At 36.3% G+C, this 15,277-nt stretch overlaps 2 protein-coding genes across 2 annotated transcripts; both read right to left on the minus strand.

Moving 5' to 3' along the window:
- Positions 1–2,990: 2,990 nt before the first annotated feature.
- Positions 2,991–5,038, minus strand: LOC110934209 (deoxyhypusine synthase). The gene is made up of 3 exons (XM_035988820.1): positions 4,924–5,038; positions 3,810–3,915; positions 2,991–3,635 (listed from the first exon to the last, which is right to left on the minus strand). The coding sequence occupies exons 1-3, from the start codon at positions 4,924–4,926 to the stop codon at positions 3,355–3,357; spliced, it is 390 nt and encodes a 129-aa protein (XP_035844713.1). The 5' UTR covers positions 4,927–5,038; the 3' UTR covers positions 2,991–3,354.
- Positions 5,039–6,815: 1,777 nt separating this feature from the next.
- Positions 6,816–7,458, minus strand: LOC110938098 (multifunctional methyltransferase subunit TRM112 homolog A). Its single transcript, XM_022180570.2, has one exon. The coding sequence runs from the start codon at positions 7,313–7,315 to the stop codon at positions 6,944–6,946; it is 372 nt and encodes a 123-aa protein (XP_022036262.1). The 5' UTR covers positions 7,316–7,458; the 3' UTR covers positions 6,816–6,943.
- Positions 7,459–15,277: the final 7,819 nt, after the last annotated feature.

A 15,277-nucleotide genomic window follows, 5' to 3' on the forward strand; every position in this document is an offset into this window, starting at 1 on the left:
TATGAACACAAAACAATGTTTAAAATTTGGATGGCAAAACAAACACATATGCCTTTAGAAACATTCTCCTGTAAAACCGCAGCATTTTCCAAAGCCGTTAGATAAAATTGCATGAAAAACAAAATCGATAAATTTAAGGAAAATGGGTTTGAAAGATGATAACCCAACAGTAGAGGATCGCATTCTACAGCTTCGATAAATGCAGGGATGTTCTCAAACAAAATCGATAAATTTAGACCCAATACACTCATTACCCACATACAACCGAGTAGGCTGGGCGTAAGGGAATTGGACCCACCGATAGATTGACGGGCAACATTGATGAACCTCTTTGAGGAAGGCTGTGCGGTCGACCGTGTTGAAAGCATTGGAGAATTCCACATTAAGCAAGGCCAAGGAACCATTTGCATGAAAGGAGTTGAGAAACATGTTCGCACTGTGAAGCACCTTTGCCCCATTTTGCATCCCCACCCCAAACTGAAAGTCTCCTAAGTATTGGGCCATGTTTTTCCCGACCTTTTCCATCGCCACCTTGGAAACCAACTTTCGCCAGATACCCCCCCACAGCAATAAGCTAAATTCCATCATCGGGCTTAATAAGGGGGTAAGGGGGCGAGGCAACAAACTCAGCCAACACCTTAGGGCAGGATCCCCTAAGCCATAAGTTGACAACTTCAATACCATCTAACAGGTGTTGGGACCGCATTCCGTCCCTGCCACAGGACGTCCCTTTAAGAAAGGATCGGATACATTTAAGCACACACTCCCCATCAACAGCAAGACTGAGTTAGGCCAGGGGGTTGGAAGGCAAGGACGGGGCTGCACTATTTGTATTATTTCTAAACTATTTGTACTCATTATATTGAAGATGCTAATATGTTGATAACAAATATGTAGTTTTCCAGAATAAAACGTGTAAATAATTTTATGTTTGTACCTATAGTGTTATTTTAAGTTGCTAATTGTAAGATAAGCATTGTTACAAAATAACCATTTTTTACTCATAATATTGTACACCTTTTAACCCAATTACTTTTCATTTGAACTAGTTATTTTCCGCCCGCGCGTTGCGGCGGGACCCAATGACTACAAAAGGCGTGTTAGCAACGGCAAACAGATACCTAATATCAAAACATAAATAAAATGACGTGGTAAGGATAATCACTCCGTCATAAAAAACAATTTTAAATAACCTAATATATAATAATAGAACCCACACGTCCTACACGTTGGAAATTCGGTTGTTTTCAGTTCAGTTATTACGGTGCTAACACATTAAAATATGGATGAGCTCAGTACCGGTAACGGCAGCGAAAGTACCGATCCGAAAAATCATCGAAATTAGGTACCGGCACCGAAAATGCTCGGTACAATACGATATGGTATTTGAAGGTAAAAATCAATAAATACAGGTATGGTGCTAGACCGATGTCGAACCGAAAGTAACGATTTTGAAAACGCCAAAAGGTGGGTACCAAATTGGTACCGAAAATGATTTGGTATAGCAAATTTGGTACCGATACGATGCCGATTCGTTTACAGGATTTGATACGATTTGCTCATCATTATTCTAAATATGCAAGTTAGTTTTACATGTTACAATTCATTCATTACAGAAAAAGACAAAAAATAAAGCAAAATAAGTGGTTGTGTATAAAAAACCTCATTCAACCGAAAGACAGTTTACTTACTGTGTGTATGAAAAGTAATCTAAACGGTGCAATTACTTGCATTGCTGCGTTGCTACAGGATTTGATGAGCTCGGTACCAACCGGTACCAAAAATACCGTTACCGAAATCCTCAAAAGTGGGTACCGGTACCGAATATACCTAGTATGGTACGGTACGGTTCAGTACCGGTCGGTAGTGGTATGGTACCTGTATTTGAGGGTAAAAACCGGTGAATGCCTATGCAGAACCGGTACCGAAAATACACCGATTTGGTAAATATGAGACCGGTGCCTATACCCGATACCATTTGCTGATCTCTTAATGATGTATTCCATTCTAATTTTAATTTAAAAAAATAAATTATAAAGCATTGTTCCCATTACCGAAATCCCCAAAAGTGGGTGCCGGTACCGAATATACCTAGTATGGTACGGTTCAGTACTGGTCGGTACTGGTACGGCACCGGTATTTGAGGGTAAAAACCGGTGAATAACTGTGCAGAACCGATACCGAAAATACACCGATTTGGTAAATTTAAGACCAGTACCTATACCTGATACCATTTGCTAATCTCTTAATGATGTATTCCATTCTAAATTAATATATAATAAAAAAGAAAGTGAAGCACTGTTCATTCAGTTTCTTTTTTATCATATATTAACTTAACTGATTTTTCAAACACAAATCGTTAATTTTTTTGACTTTTTTTTTTTGAACAAAGGACACTGTATTTCTGTATCATTTTTATTGAAAACGGAGTTATATTCAAATTGGTATCGTAAACTATATTGAGTACAGTTACCATAATGAACCGAGAGAAATCAAATTCCTGTCACATCACCCGGGAATCTCACTAGTTAGTTAAATTTTAGCACTGTATTATGAATTCGACATCCAAAATAGATTTTTGTATTTATCTTCAGCAATTTCTGCACATTTTTTTGTTCTTCATTGTATGTATCCTGTAGTTTTGTGCCCAAATTTTATTTGGAGGCCCAATGTAATATATCCCAAAAGGTTGGTAATTACACCTACCTAATAAAGCCTAAACCACCCAAATCTTTGGTAATGGTTTGTTTTGATCTCAACTTTTGCACAACTGGTCCAGGTTTACAATTATTTGAAACTGTTATCAGCAGTTTCTTTTATAGTTTGACCTAAAAACCACCAATACTAGAACATAAACACTCATACTTGTAGTCAGATTTACAGTTTGGTTTGACCTTTGACACATAATTATTCCTTTGGAGAAATATGCTGAAAATTAATCTCAACTGATTCTCCCTAATCACCAAAACAAAATATGAGCATAATGAACTTCCGAGAAATATTACTGACGATTTCTTATTGAACTTAATCAACGAGTGAAGAATCATAAAGAAAAACAAGTTCAAACTAATTCCAACTGAAAACCGTTTCTAATGGATTGAGCCGGTCATGTCCGAGACTAAATAGTTTGTTCATATAATCTTTAACTTTCTATTTTTGAGCCATTGCGTATCCGCTTGAATTTGCAACAATTAAAAATGCTATGACCTGCTGCACTAAAACAACTTACAAACCCCACACCATTGTATGACATTGTAAAAGAACAGATTGTATAAAACATGATTAATAAGAAACATTTGGTTGAAGATCATCAACTAAAATATATCATCAGATAAGAGCCAAAAACAATGCTATTTACAAGAAGACATCAATCAATGAAAAAACCTGTGTATTTACCTTAACAGATTTAGCGGAAGCACGTATTTTGCCCCATGAGACAGCTTCATCAGGACGAGCACCGGAATCACTACCATCAAATTCTTGGGCAGTGTAATTGATGAAGACTGCATAATCAGCACCATTACGCATCATATTTGCATTGCATATGTGATGTTTTGGCAACCCCCCTCCTAGAATTATCATCCCTGTCTTCCTAGGGTTTGCATGCACAGCTTCACCGTTCATCGCCCTGATATCTGTTTAAAAAGTTATTAAGTAATGACAATAACTACTATTTTTATTATTCAAGCTTCTGAGGTTCCGTGAGCAAATATCTTGAAATGAATATTATTCAAAACTATATTAATTAAATAAAATACATTTCGTGTTAAGTTTGATCTAAGAAAGTCAAAATGAGAAAATCTGCACACCTTGTACTATGTCGACAACAAGACCGGGATTGCGAAAGGAATGGAAATATAACATGTCACCAAGAGACCCATCTGTCAAGCCAGGGCAAAAGACGGGAATATCGTTCTACAAATAACAATTAATCTAAGTTTGAATGTCAATTATTGTCAAACAAATTAATTTCAGTTTTAAATGAGTATGCATTTGATTTGATTTGAGAGGCAAGATCATTATTTACATCAAAAAAATATAACAGACCTAATAAAGGTAAAAATAATAATCAGTGTTAGCTTGGAAAAATATATGACAGTTATAACTATGCTAAATAAAAAGTTAAGAGGCCGGTTAACGTACAATATTCCTTAACGTACGAGCGTACGCACGTTGTGAAACTCAAAACCCTAATCACGCAAGTGAAAAACATAATCACGCATGTTGACATCAACTCGGAACACTACTTCGCAAAATCGGAACCTACTTTATAAACCATAGTTATTAAAGGCGCATAGGCCTCGCCTTAGACCTAGGCGCAAAGCGCAAAAAAAAGCGAGGGCCTGAAAAAAATAAAGCTCATAATGAAAAAAATATATTATGTATATATATGAAAAAGAATACTGGTCTTCAAATAAAATAAACAAAATCTATTATATAACAATTTATATCATCTATTTAGTACCAAAAGTCATAAAATATTAGTGTATTAGTGTAGAATAATAGTTTTCCCTAGATAATAGTAGAAATCTGGCGAGAATCTTGTCGGAATGTAGAGAGTTTGGCCGGAAACTCTCCGGAATCTAGGAATCTCGCCGGAATGTGTGCCTGAACCATCACCTGGAGAATTAAAGCGCAATTTCCTCAACTTAAAGCCTGAAAAATGGGCCTAGGCGCAAGGGGCGATGGCTTTTAACAACTATGTTATAAACTCGAAATCTCTTTTGCAAACTCGGAATCTCTTTCGCAAACTCGGAACCTTCATTCAACATGCGTAATTATGTTTCAACATGCTTAAAAGATCATAAACTCGGAATCTACTTCACAAACTCGGAACCCTCATTCATTCACAAACTCGGAATCTTTATCCTTCCAACATGTGTATTATGTTCATGGTCATAAATAAAGAATTGAAAGACTAACCATATGATGTTGAACTAGATACGTCTCTAACACCAGATGAAATGAGGTTTGACGTGAAGCCTAGGAAGACTTTGCATTTGACAGACTCTCTATAAGTCGGGTTCTTCTCCTCGTCGCTGTTACTTGTTCGTGAGAAAGCCTCCAGTCTAGCTTCAGTCATCAAGTTGAAACTATTAAAATCAAACATGACAACAAATATGCATTAATATATATAGACAGAGAGAACATAAAAGCTTTTCCTTTGCAAAAGCTAGCCTCATTCAGAACAGCTTTACTGGTGGCATCCATTGATGTCTAGTTTTTGTTCCTTTTTAAACCGGAAAGGTGTCGAGTTCTAAATTAGAAACTAAGGGAGCTAAACGGGTCGTGTTCGTGGGTTGGCGGGTTCAACCTGACCCGAACCCAAAAATCTTCTCACACGAACACGACCTGAATATTTGCGGGTTGCCCGAAATTTTTTTATTTTTAAATTATTTTCACAAATTAATATACTAAAGTTAAAATTTACTACAAAAAACACAAATGTATATAATACAATTACATTAAAATTATATAATCTTAAGACAAGTTAAAATTATGGAATAAAACACACAATATTTAATTTATGACCAAAAAAACATATTATAAAAAAAATATAATATACAGTAATATATATGGGTTAAACGGTTCAACCTGCCAACCCGAACGGGTTGACCCATTTGGATAAACATGTTCGCGGGTTCAACCTGAAACTGACTCGAACCTGTTTAGACTAAACCCAAACCCGCAAATTTCGTGTCAGAATTTCACACCCCTATTGGAAACTTCAAATGTAAAAGTACTAGAGAAAGAAAAACAGCTAGCAGATGATATCATGATAAGACATTTCTAAAAAAGAAATAGTTAAAGCGAGATTATTGATAACGCATATGATAGCAGCAACCATCGTGCTGATATTTTAAACCCTGCCCTCATGCGTTCTGGATCGTAAGATTGAGTTTCCTCATCCTACTGAGGAAGCCAGGGCCTAGATCATGCAGGTGTGTACTGAATCTATCCTCGTGTTAATATGCATCATTAATTGATATTATCGGTTCATGTTTGTTAAATTCTATATTGTCGACCTTTGTGTTTCTCTTTGAAGATTCATTGCCGGAAATGAATATGTCGTCATCTTTGCAGAGCTGGCTCGCTCTACTAATGACTTCACTGGGGTACAAAACTACAAATGAAAGCTGTATGTGTGCGGAAGCTAGCATGCTCGCTCTTCAACGTGATGCGACTGAGGTACTATGATATGGAATTAAAACTTAGGGTAACTGTACTACTAGAAAATGATTGTTAAATCTTAATTAGTATAGGATATATCATTTTTACTTTTCTCTTTAAGTAACATGTATCTAGAGTGTGTTCATGGTGCAGTTTTGACGAAAATTCAAGGCAAACGTGTGGCGTGGAAATCAGCTCGATTGTGAACTACCCGAGCCCTCTGTTCTCGCTTCGCCAAAAGTCTCACTATCAGGCCCTCAGGCGCATTTTTCAGGCAAAGTTCCGATGAAATTTCGGCCAAAAACTGTCTGAACAGGTCTTAAATAATTATACCCACCCTAAACAAGCATCGAATCAACCTAAACTTGCCCTAAAAAGCTTAAAACTCGTCTAAAACCCCTAAAAGTTGCATTTTTTAAACTCTACGCATCACCGGAAAAAACCCTTGCTTTTTTCAGCGTGTTGCACCAAGGCCCAAGGCTCACCCTTTGTACGCCTTCGACAACCATGGCTGAGTCCGAGACAGGGTAAGTTTCTAGTTAGCCCTCTCGTTTGCCTCGTTAAATTAAAAACCAAATTTTAATAAATAAAAATCATAACCCAAAATTATGACTTATAACTTAAATTTTATATTCTAAAATCCAAATTGAAACAAGAGTGCCTCTTGATATTAATTCATTCATTCATAATTCAAAACACATTAACAAAATCCCCAACATAAAACCCTGCCTTAAAAAAAAACATCCAACCACATATTACATAAACCAAAACCTCACACCTCATCTTCATGAAGCAACATATTCGGTATCCCCTTATTAACCGGAAACCGGCGACCGGTCTCCGGGCAAACAAGCGCACCCTCTTCAAGATGAACCTCAAGAAGCGCGTGATGAAACTTCCTCAAAAACTCATCGGATTCAACCACTGTCTGCTCGGGTACCTCGTCGGGTAGTTCAGCGTACCCCATGATCTTGGAAGCGTCCGCTAGAGCTTTCCAGTCGATCTTTGAGAACATGTTTTTGAGGAAATCGGGGTTGAAATCGACTGGCTTTTCGATGATCTTTTCTGGCTCGATTCGGAGTGGGAAGCTGTTGGTTACTCCCTTGATGTTTGATGCGAGCATGTTGTGGGTTAGTAGCCTCATCGTTGGTTCTACTGTGGTGGACTTGTGGCGTTTTTGGGTGGCGGTGGCGGTGGCGGTGGCGGCGGCGGCGATGAGAGAAAGAGCTGTGGTTTGAGGGTTTGATAAAAAAAGTCTGTGTATTATGGGATCAGGGTTTTTGTTTTTGTAGTATTTTGTGATTAAATAAGGGTCCTAATATAATGATTAAATTTTCATTTTAGTCCTTAAGTTTGTTTAAATTTGTTATTTTAGTCTAAATAGTTTTTTTTGTCTCTGGTTCCTGACATTTACATTTTGTTGCCATTTTGATCATTTTGTCTAACTCCATCCAAAAACCCAGTTTATAACTGAGGTATTTTGGGGATTTCCGTAAAAAATGTTTTCAGTTGCCATTTTGATCCAATTCCAAAAAATCTAAAAAATCAAAAAAATCCAAAAAATTCAAAAAAATCTAAAAATAAAAAAAAATCTAAAAAATCATAAAAATTCTAAAAAATTCTAAAAATTTTAAAAATCATAAAAATTCCAAAAAATCAAAAAAATTCTAAAAAATCCAAAAATCATTAAATGTTTCGGCACGAACCGTTTCGACCCGTACCGTATCGAACCGAACCGTTTCCACGCGAACCGTTTCAAACCCGTACCGTTTCGAACCAAACCGTTTCGACCCGTATCGAATCGAACCGTATCGACGCGAATCGTTTCGAACCCGTACCGTTTCGAACCGAACTGTTTCGATCCGTACCGTATCAAACCAAACTGTTTCGACGCGAACCGTTTCGAACCCGTACCGTATCGAACCGTACAGTTTCGACGCGAACCGTTTCGACCCGTACTGTATCGAACCGAACCGCTTCGACGCGAACCGTTTCAAGCCGAACCATTTCGACACGAACCGTTTCGACCCGTACCGTTTCGAACCCGAACCGTTTCGAGCCGAAAAAACCGTTTCGACGCGAAGCGTTTCGAACCGTACCGTTTCGACGCGAAGCGTTTCGAACCGTACCGTTTCGACGCGAACCGTTACGAACCGAACCGTTTCGACGCGGTACGGTTCGATACGGTACGGGTCGAAACGGTATAGTTCGAAACGGTTCGCGTCGAAACGGTACGGTTCGATACGGTACGGGTTCGAAACGGTCCGCGTCGAAACGGTTCGGTTCGATACGGTACGGGTCGAAACGGTTCGGTTCGAAACGATACGAGTCGAAACGGTTCGTGCCGAAACATTTAATGATTTTTGGATTTTTTTGAATTTTTTTGATTTTTTAGAATTTCTATGATTTTTTTGGTTTTTAGATTTTTTTGAATTTTTTAGAATTTTTATGATTTTTTAGAGTTTTTTGGATTTTTTTTTATTTTTTGGAATTGGATCAAAATGGCAACTGAAAACATTTTTTAAGGAAATCCCCAAAATACCCCTGTTACAAACTGGGTTTTTGGATGGAGTTAGACAAAATGATCCAAATGGCAACAAAATGTATAAGTCAGAGACCTAGAGGCAAAAAAAAAACTATTTGGACTAAAATGGCAAATTTAGACAAAACTCAGGGACTAAAATGGCAATTTACTCAATATTAATACATGGCAAAAACTTATTTACACATGGTGTATACGGGCCGTATACAGTTATACGGCCCGTATGGAATGAAAAAAAACTGACAAAGTCTGAAGGCACAGACTTTGTTAGTTTTATTTTATTATATACGGGTCGTATAACTGTATACGGTCCGTATACACCATGTGTAAAGAATTTGCCTGGTCGTATACAATGGATACGAATATTGTATACGGGCCGTATAACTGTATACGGCCTGTATGAAAAGAAAATTAGATTTTACCCAAAGTATTTAATGGATTTAAGGTGTCAATCACACGAGACATTTTACAGTCGTTAGGTGGTCAAATCTTTCTAAAAGTAGAAAAAAATAAAACTTTAACAAGTAACAAATATTGAAAAACAAAAAAACGTGTCGTATGACTGTAATAAAAAGGAAGGGTGAGGCATTTGATGAGAGTTGTAAGGAGAAGCGTTTTAATCACTTGTTTTCAACGGGGATGTAATGCAATGATTCTGCTAGTGGCCGGGCTTCCAATGCTTACACAGGGTGATAAACAACGCTAATACGAACCCAAACCAACTGCTTTGTCTTGAGTCGTCGGGAAAACTTTTCCTCAGGGGAGGGTGAGTAGTATTAGTCTGAGTCCATTGTGGTTCGTGAATGTTTCGAATCATCATAGAAGACGTGTCAGGTTCTGCTAGAAGAGTATAAGGATTTTGTTGGTTTGTTTCCAAGTAGGGTTTAGAATGTTTGAAGTATTCTTGGTTCAATACCAACTCATCACGGGTGCTATAAGAAAAGCATTGTTGGACACCCTCTCCTGCTGACACATCAGATTTTCTTATGTCACTTGGGTTTCTCCTTTTATAGAAAGTATAGATAGATAGACATAGATGTTCACATCATCGGTTGTTTCAATCGATAACATAACTTGTTTTCATATCATGGATCCATAACCAACGCTACAAATGTGACAAACAACACTACAAAAGGGGAGATGGATCTGAAATACCGAGTATAAAGTTAACTGAATATAAAGAATTTGAACTAAAGTAGAGTATATAGTCTAAATATAAGTAAAGTGAAATAACAAAGTAAAGTGTGCATGGTCTAATTATGGAAGAGTGAAACAAGTCGTTTAATATTTAAAAATTATGAATATATAAAACTCACTAAATTAAACTAATAATATTTATCCATAAGATATTAAACTAATAATATTTAGTAGGAGGGTTATCTATAATATAAGATGTTAAACTAAATAATATTTAGTAGGAGGGTGAGGGTTATCTATAATTAATTAACAGAGATTAAACTAAAATAATAATTATATATAAGAGATGACCTAATACAATGACAAGTGTCCCAAAAATGGTTTTCTTTTATTATATAGTACTAGGTGGACACCCGTCCGATGGACGCTGGTACATCGTAAACATTGAATGTAAACCTACGTTTATACGTGAAATATGATGTGAAATTATTTAATAAATTCACATTCACATTATACTTAAGAATACATTAAACGCGTTTTCCATGATTAACTTTAGACACAAGAGAAGCATAACGAACCCACAGACACTGTTCCAAACCAATATATTCCAAAACAACACTGTTCCAAACATAATGTAAAGACAATATGTCACCAAATTGGTTTGTAATAAAGGATTCAATCAGGAACCAAACCATATGTTTTGAATGGGTCTGAGGTATTGATCCAAAACTGATTTGAAACAGGCGTTTTATAATGAGAAACCGTTTTTTATAAGACCATGCGTAGTGGACGTGTTTTTAAAAAAGCCCCCAAACACGCTTGATTACGCCAAGGCCCCACCCATTGGGCGTTATTTTAAAAAAAAGGCTCCGAAGCGTGTTTTAAATCACGCCAAAATGGAAAATTGTTGGCCAATCACATGCATCCCTCTTTTTCTTCGTCAATCCCCTTTTTTTGGTTAGTTTTTTATTTAATTCTTTACACCCGTTTTTAACATAATACCCACATCACCACTACACCCATTTTAGAAAAACGCCCAATAATGCCCTTTGCTGACTGGACTGCCACATGGCGGAAAACGCCCAAGGATGGGGTCTTTATTCACCCTTACCACTACGCATGGTCTAACAAAAATCGGTCTTAACCTGACCCAAACTGGTTGAACTAGCAAGGGTTTTTTTTTTCAACTAAAATTGGTTTTGAACCAAAACCGGTGTGACCCAAATTGGTGTAACATGAACCGGTTTTAAGAAATAAAATGATTTTGTGCATCTTTATCTAATACATGTTATGATTTCATAAAAAACGTATATGTAATAACATGTATGTGATGTATTGCTTTTGCATTACTATTAGGGTTGTAAATGAATCGAACGAACACAAAAAAAGGCTTTATTCGTGTTCGTTCATTAAGGAATGAGGCTATTTATGAACTGTTCACAAACGCTTATTGAATGAGATTTCTTATTCATGCTCGTTTACGTGTTCATAAACTATTTCACGAACGCTTACCAAACGATAAATGCAAATGAAGTCAAACATATGTTCATGGACATAAATGAACGCAATCAATGTTTATGAACACAAATGAATACACACGAACCATTTTAAAATAAAATCTGCATTTTTCATCACAAAGATTACGAAAAGTCCACCAAAAACATAGTTGACACAATTATCTGAGTCACAATCAACACAAAATTACAAAGTTTGTCAAGCTTTAACACGAACTGGAATTGAAGTAGTCAAATGAAGGATGTTGTGGGAGACATATAGTATAACTAGGGTTTCAAAATTTTAAAAACTAAAAACAATAACACAAAAATACAACATATGAAATCTTTAAATGAGCGAACACAAATGAACATAACACATCACCGAACGCTTTACGAACATAAACAAAGGAACGCAATCTCTGTTCATGTTTGTTCGTTTCCATTCATTTATTAAACGAATATAAACGGTGTGATATAAACGAATATAATGTCTTCGTTATTTGATTCGAGCTCCTCACCAGAATCCGATAGTTTTAAGCTTCGTTGAACAAAACGATTTATGATATATGCAAAAGAAGTTAATTTGATACGAGACAAGTTTTGTTTTTGTGCTCCTTTTTAAATTGTGATATTTGTCTTGCTCAAGAGTTTTTGATATTCCATTGAGGAGGTGACACATGTGTGCAAGAGTTTCATAGGTTAGGGGTATTTGCGTCCATTTAGCGAGGAGCCCGAATCAAATAAAGAAGACAAAAATACAACATATGCGCGTGGTAGTTTAGGATTTACCACGTGGTAGAATGAAGAGCGTGGAATTGTTGAATATTGTGGCGAGGAGCCCGAATCAAATAACGAAGACATTAGTGATGAAGAGAACGCAAAACCAATATCTAATCGAGTAAAGACAAATAAGTTCAAACCTTCGAGCTGATTTGGTAGAACATATTTCGACACTTCCTAGATTCGACTCCAATAAAGATAAAAATGATTGATTTTTTTTTGGTGATGTAATGTATTTTTTTATTGTAGTTATTTAATATAAATTTGTTTTTAAAATTATTTTGTTAATTATACGATTACTATAAATAACAAAAAAAATGAAATTTAGGTGTCACATGGCACCTCAACGCCGCCTAGCCACGCCCCTTCCACACCCAACTTTTTTGGGTGTGGACTGGTGAAGCCCATATCCTGTCACGTGTCGAGCAAGGCACCCAACCCAAGCCCCTAACACTAGGGGTGTCCAAGATCAGATAATCCGGTTTTCGGATATCCGAAAATCGGATATCCGAAAATTTCGGATATTGAATATTGACATCCGAATCCGAAATTTCGGATATCCGATTTTCAGATATCCGAAATTTTGGATTCGGATATCGAAACGGATATCCGAACTTAGTGAAAGCTAACATTTAACAGACGACCAAATCTAGAATATTAAAAAATATTATATAACAAATACAAATCTGTTAATAAATAATAACAAGTAACCATCACTAGTGCTTTAGTGGTGGCCACGGGTATTTAAGTTCCACTTATGGTGGGCCCGGTGAGTTTTCCCCTCAAGGTCTCAAGTTCGAGTCTTGGTGATAGGGGTTTCTCATTGAAGGGTTTAAATTGGGGATCTATTGTGCGAGGGGGCTCTCTAGCGCGGACCCGGTTAAAACAACGTATGCTAGACCTCCCGACATTCGCGAATAATTCACACCTTTAAAAAAAAATAATAACAAGTATTTGCAATAAATTAGATGTACAACAAATCTACAAATCTAGAATATTAAAACAGATATTATATGCCAATTGATGAAAGCATATCTAGAAAACTTAGAATATGAACCATATTAATCAACAAATCACCTTAAAAATATAACCAAAGTCTTCGATCTAACCATTTAATTAACAATTGGTGTTAGATTTTTAATTTTATGGTGGGCTTAATTGAACAAAGGAATTGATAATAACTTACAGTTGGACCTGGCAAACGGGTGGGGTCATGAGTCAAAACGGGTTCGGGTCAAAACAGGTCATTTATAAAAGGGTTGTTTTGGTTCGGGTCGAAACGGGTCCGGGTCAGAACGGGTTTCGGGTCCGGGACCGGGTCAGAACGGGTTTCGGGTCGGATGAGCCCTTTTTTTGTGTGGTTCCCGAAGTTTTTTTTTGCGCCTGCTGTTCCCAATGCTTTTAAAAAAAAGCTAGTAAACAAACACATATTTTTGTAAAGAACAAACACAGACGATTGAGAAGACTTGTTCGTTTAAGTGTTCATGTACATAGCACTTAAATGAACGAATACAAAGCGTCAACGCCGATTTATATTCGTTTACAACCTTAATAATGGTCACCTGTACTCCTAAATACAAAGGCCATATACACATTCAGTTGCATTGTCCAAAATTATAGGAAATGAAACCAAGATTAGCAATGAAATCATAATGATTTGTGGAAATTTACGACAGTTTATATAAATTCATTTCAGACAGATTGTAAATCTATACTATATTATAATGCATGAGGGAAGGATTTCCAAAAGTTAAGAATTTCTTCTCCCATTATCTATACTATATTATAATGCATGAGACAATGGCATTTTAAGATACCTAAAAAATAAGAAATTCTCCCCCCTTTTATTTATAGAAATACCCCTAAAATGAGGGTAGTTTGGTCTTTTAAACATTATTTATTTTTTAATCCCTAAACTTATTACACTTAAATCCCTGAGTTTTGACAAAATTATAGATAATTAGTTACATTTTTTCCTCCCACAAGAAACTTATAATTCTTTTACGTATTCTAGCCATATCTTATAAACTATAACATTTTAAAAAAATCCAAAAGTACCGTGACGACCTACTCATTTTTGTCGACGTTTCGATAGTTGTCTTGGTCAGTATTGACGTACATATTAAAATGTACAAGTAGATTATGCATTGGTGTACAAGTGATTAAAGCAATCCAAATAGAAACTATTAGAAGTAAATAGAAACGAGAATATGGTCATTTAAAGCGTATTGTACAAGCATATTTATATTTAGGGCATGTTTGGCTAAGCTTATTAGAGTTAAAAATGACTTTTGGTAAAAGGACTTTTGGGAAAAGGATTTTTTGAAAAGGAGTTTTTAAAAAAAAAAAGTGTTTGGATTAGCTTATGAGGTGAGAAAAGCCAATAAGTCAATAAGTTGTTTTTTAAAAAGTGTTTGACTTAGCTTATATGATATAAGGGGGTAAATAACAGGTATATTGGTAATTTGAAGCTTGAAAAGTTATAAGCTGGCCAAGAAGTCACAATATTATGACTTCTTAAAAACTCCTTTTCATTCATCTCAAAAAGCCATTTTCAAAAGCACTTTTCAATTTACGAAACACTAAAATCACTTATTGGCTTTTTGATTAAGCCAATAAGTCAATAAGTTACTTTGAAAAGCTTAGCCAAACATGCCCTTAATGCACCAATGTTGAAAACCATCTTAAACAAACAACCCTGAAATCTTGTTGGGCGGGATTTCAAATTTTGAACACTCATGATTTTCGGATTCTAAACCCTTCTTAACTCTTCTCCACCAAGCCACCTCCTCTCACCTCTGCTCCATGCATTCCGCCACTGGTGATTATACCCGTGCTTCTTCCCTTTTTTTCTTCATTGATCACCGTCTTCATAGTTAATCTATCGGGTGACAATGGTTTCCTGTGCTCCAAATAGCCGAGACAACAACGACGACTGTAACAATATGAGAACAGATCTACAGTGACGGTAACGGTGGTGTATTCCGACGGATATTCTAGGGTTCCGGTGACATCATGTATATTTCGATGAGTTTTTGGGCCATCCTCATTTTGAAGCATGTCTTCGTTTTCCTTTAGATCGAACCTGGTAGTGACGTTTGAACTGTTTCGATTGTTCTAGCTTCTCCAACAAGCTTCCAGGAACCCAAGA

This window comes from Helianthus annuus, chromosome 4, assembly GCF_002127325.2.
Source record: "Helianthus annuus cultivar XRQ/B chromosome 4, HanXRQr2.0-SUNRISE, whole genome shotgun sequence".
In the NCBI taxonomy this organism is placed as follows: Eukaryota; Viridiplantae; Streptophyta; class Magnoliopsida; order Asterales; family Asteraceae; genus Helianthus; species Helianthus annuus.

Bases quoted from the DNA above. Each gene is read 5' to 3' on its own strand.
- LOC110934209 (XM_035988820.1), bottom strand. The intron at 3,636-3,809 runs GTGTGCAGATTT...CTTTTTAAACAG, and splicing joins TGTTGTCGACATAGTACAAG to ATATCAGGGCGATGAACGGT.
- LOC110938098 (XM_022180570.2), bottom strand. From the start codon at position 7,315: ATGAGGCTACTAACCCACAACATGCTCGCATCAAACATCAAGGGAGTA.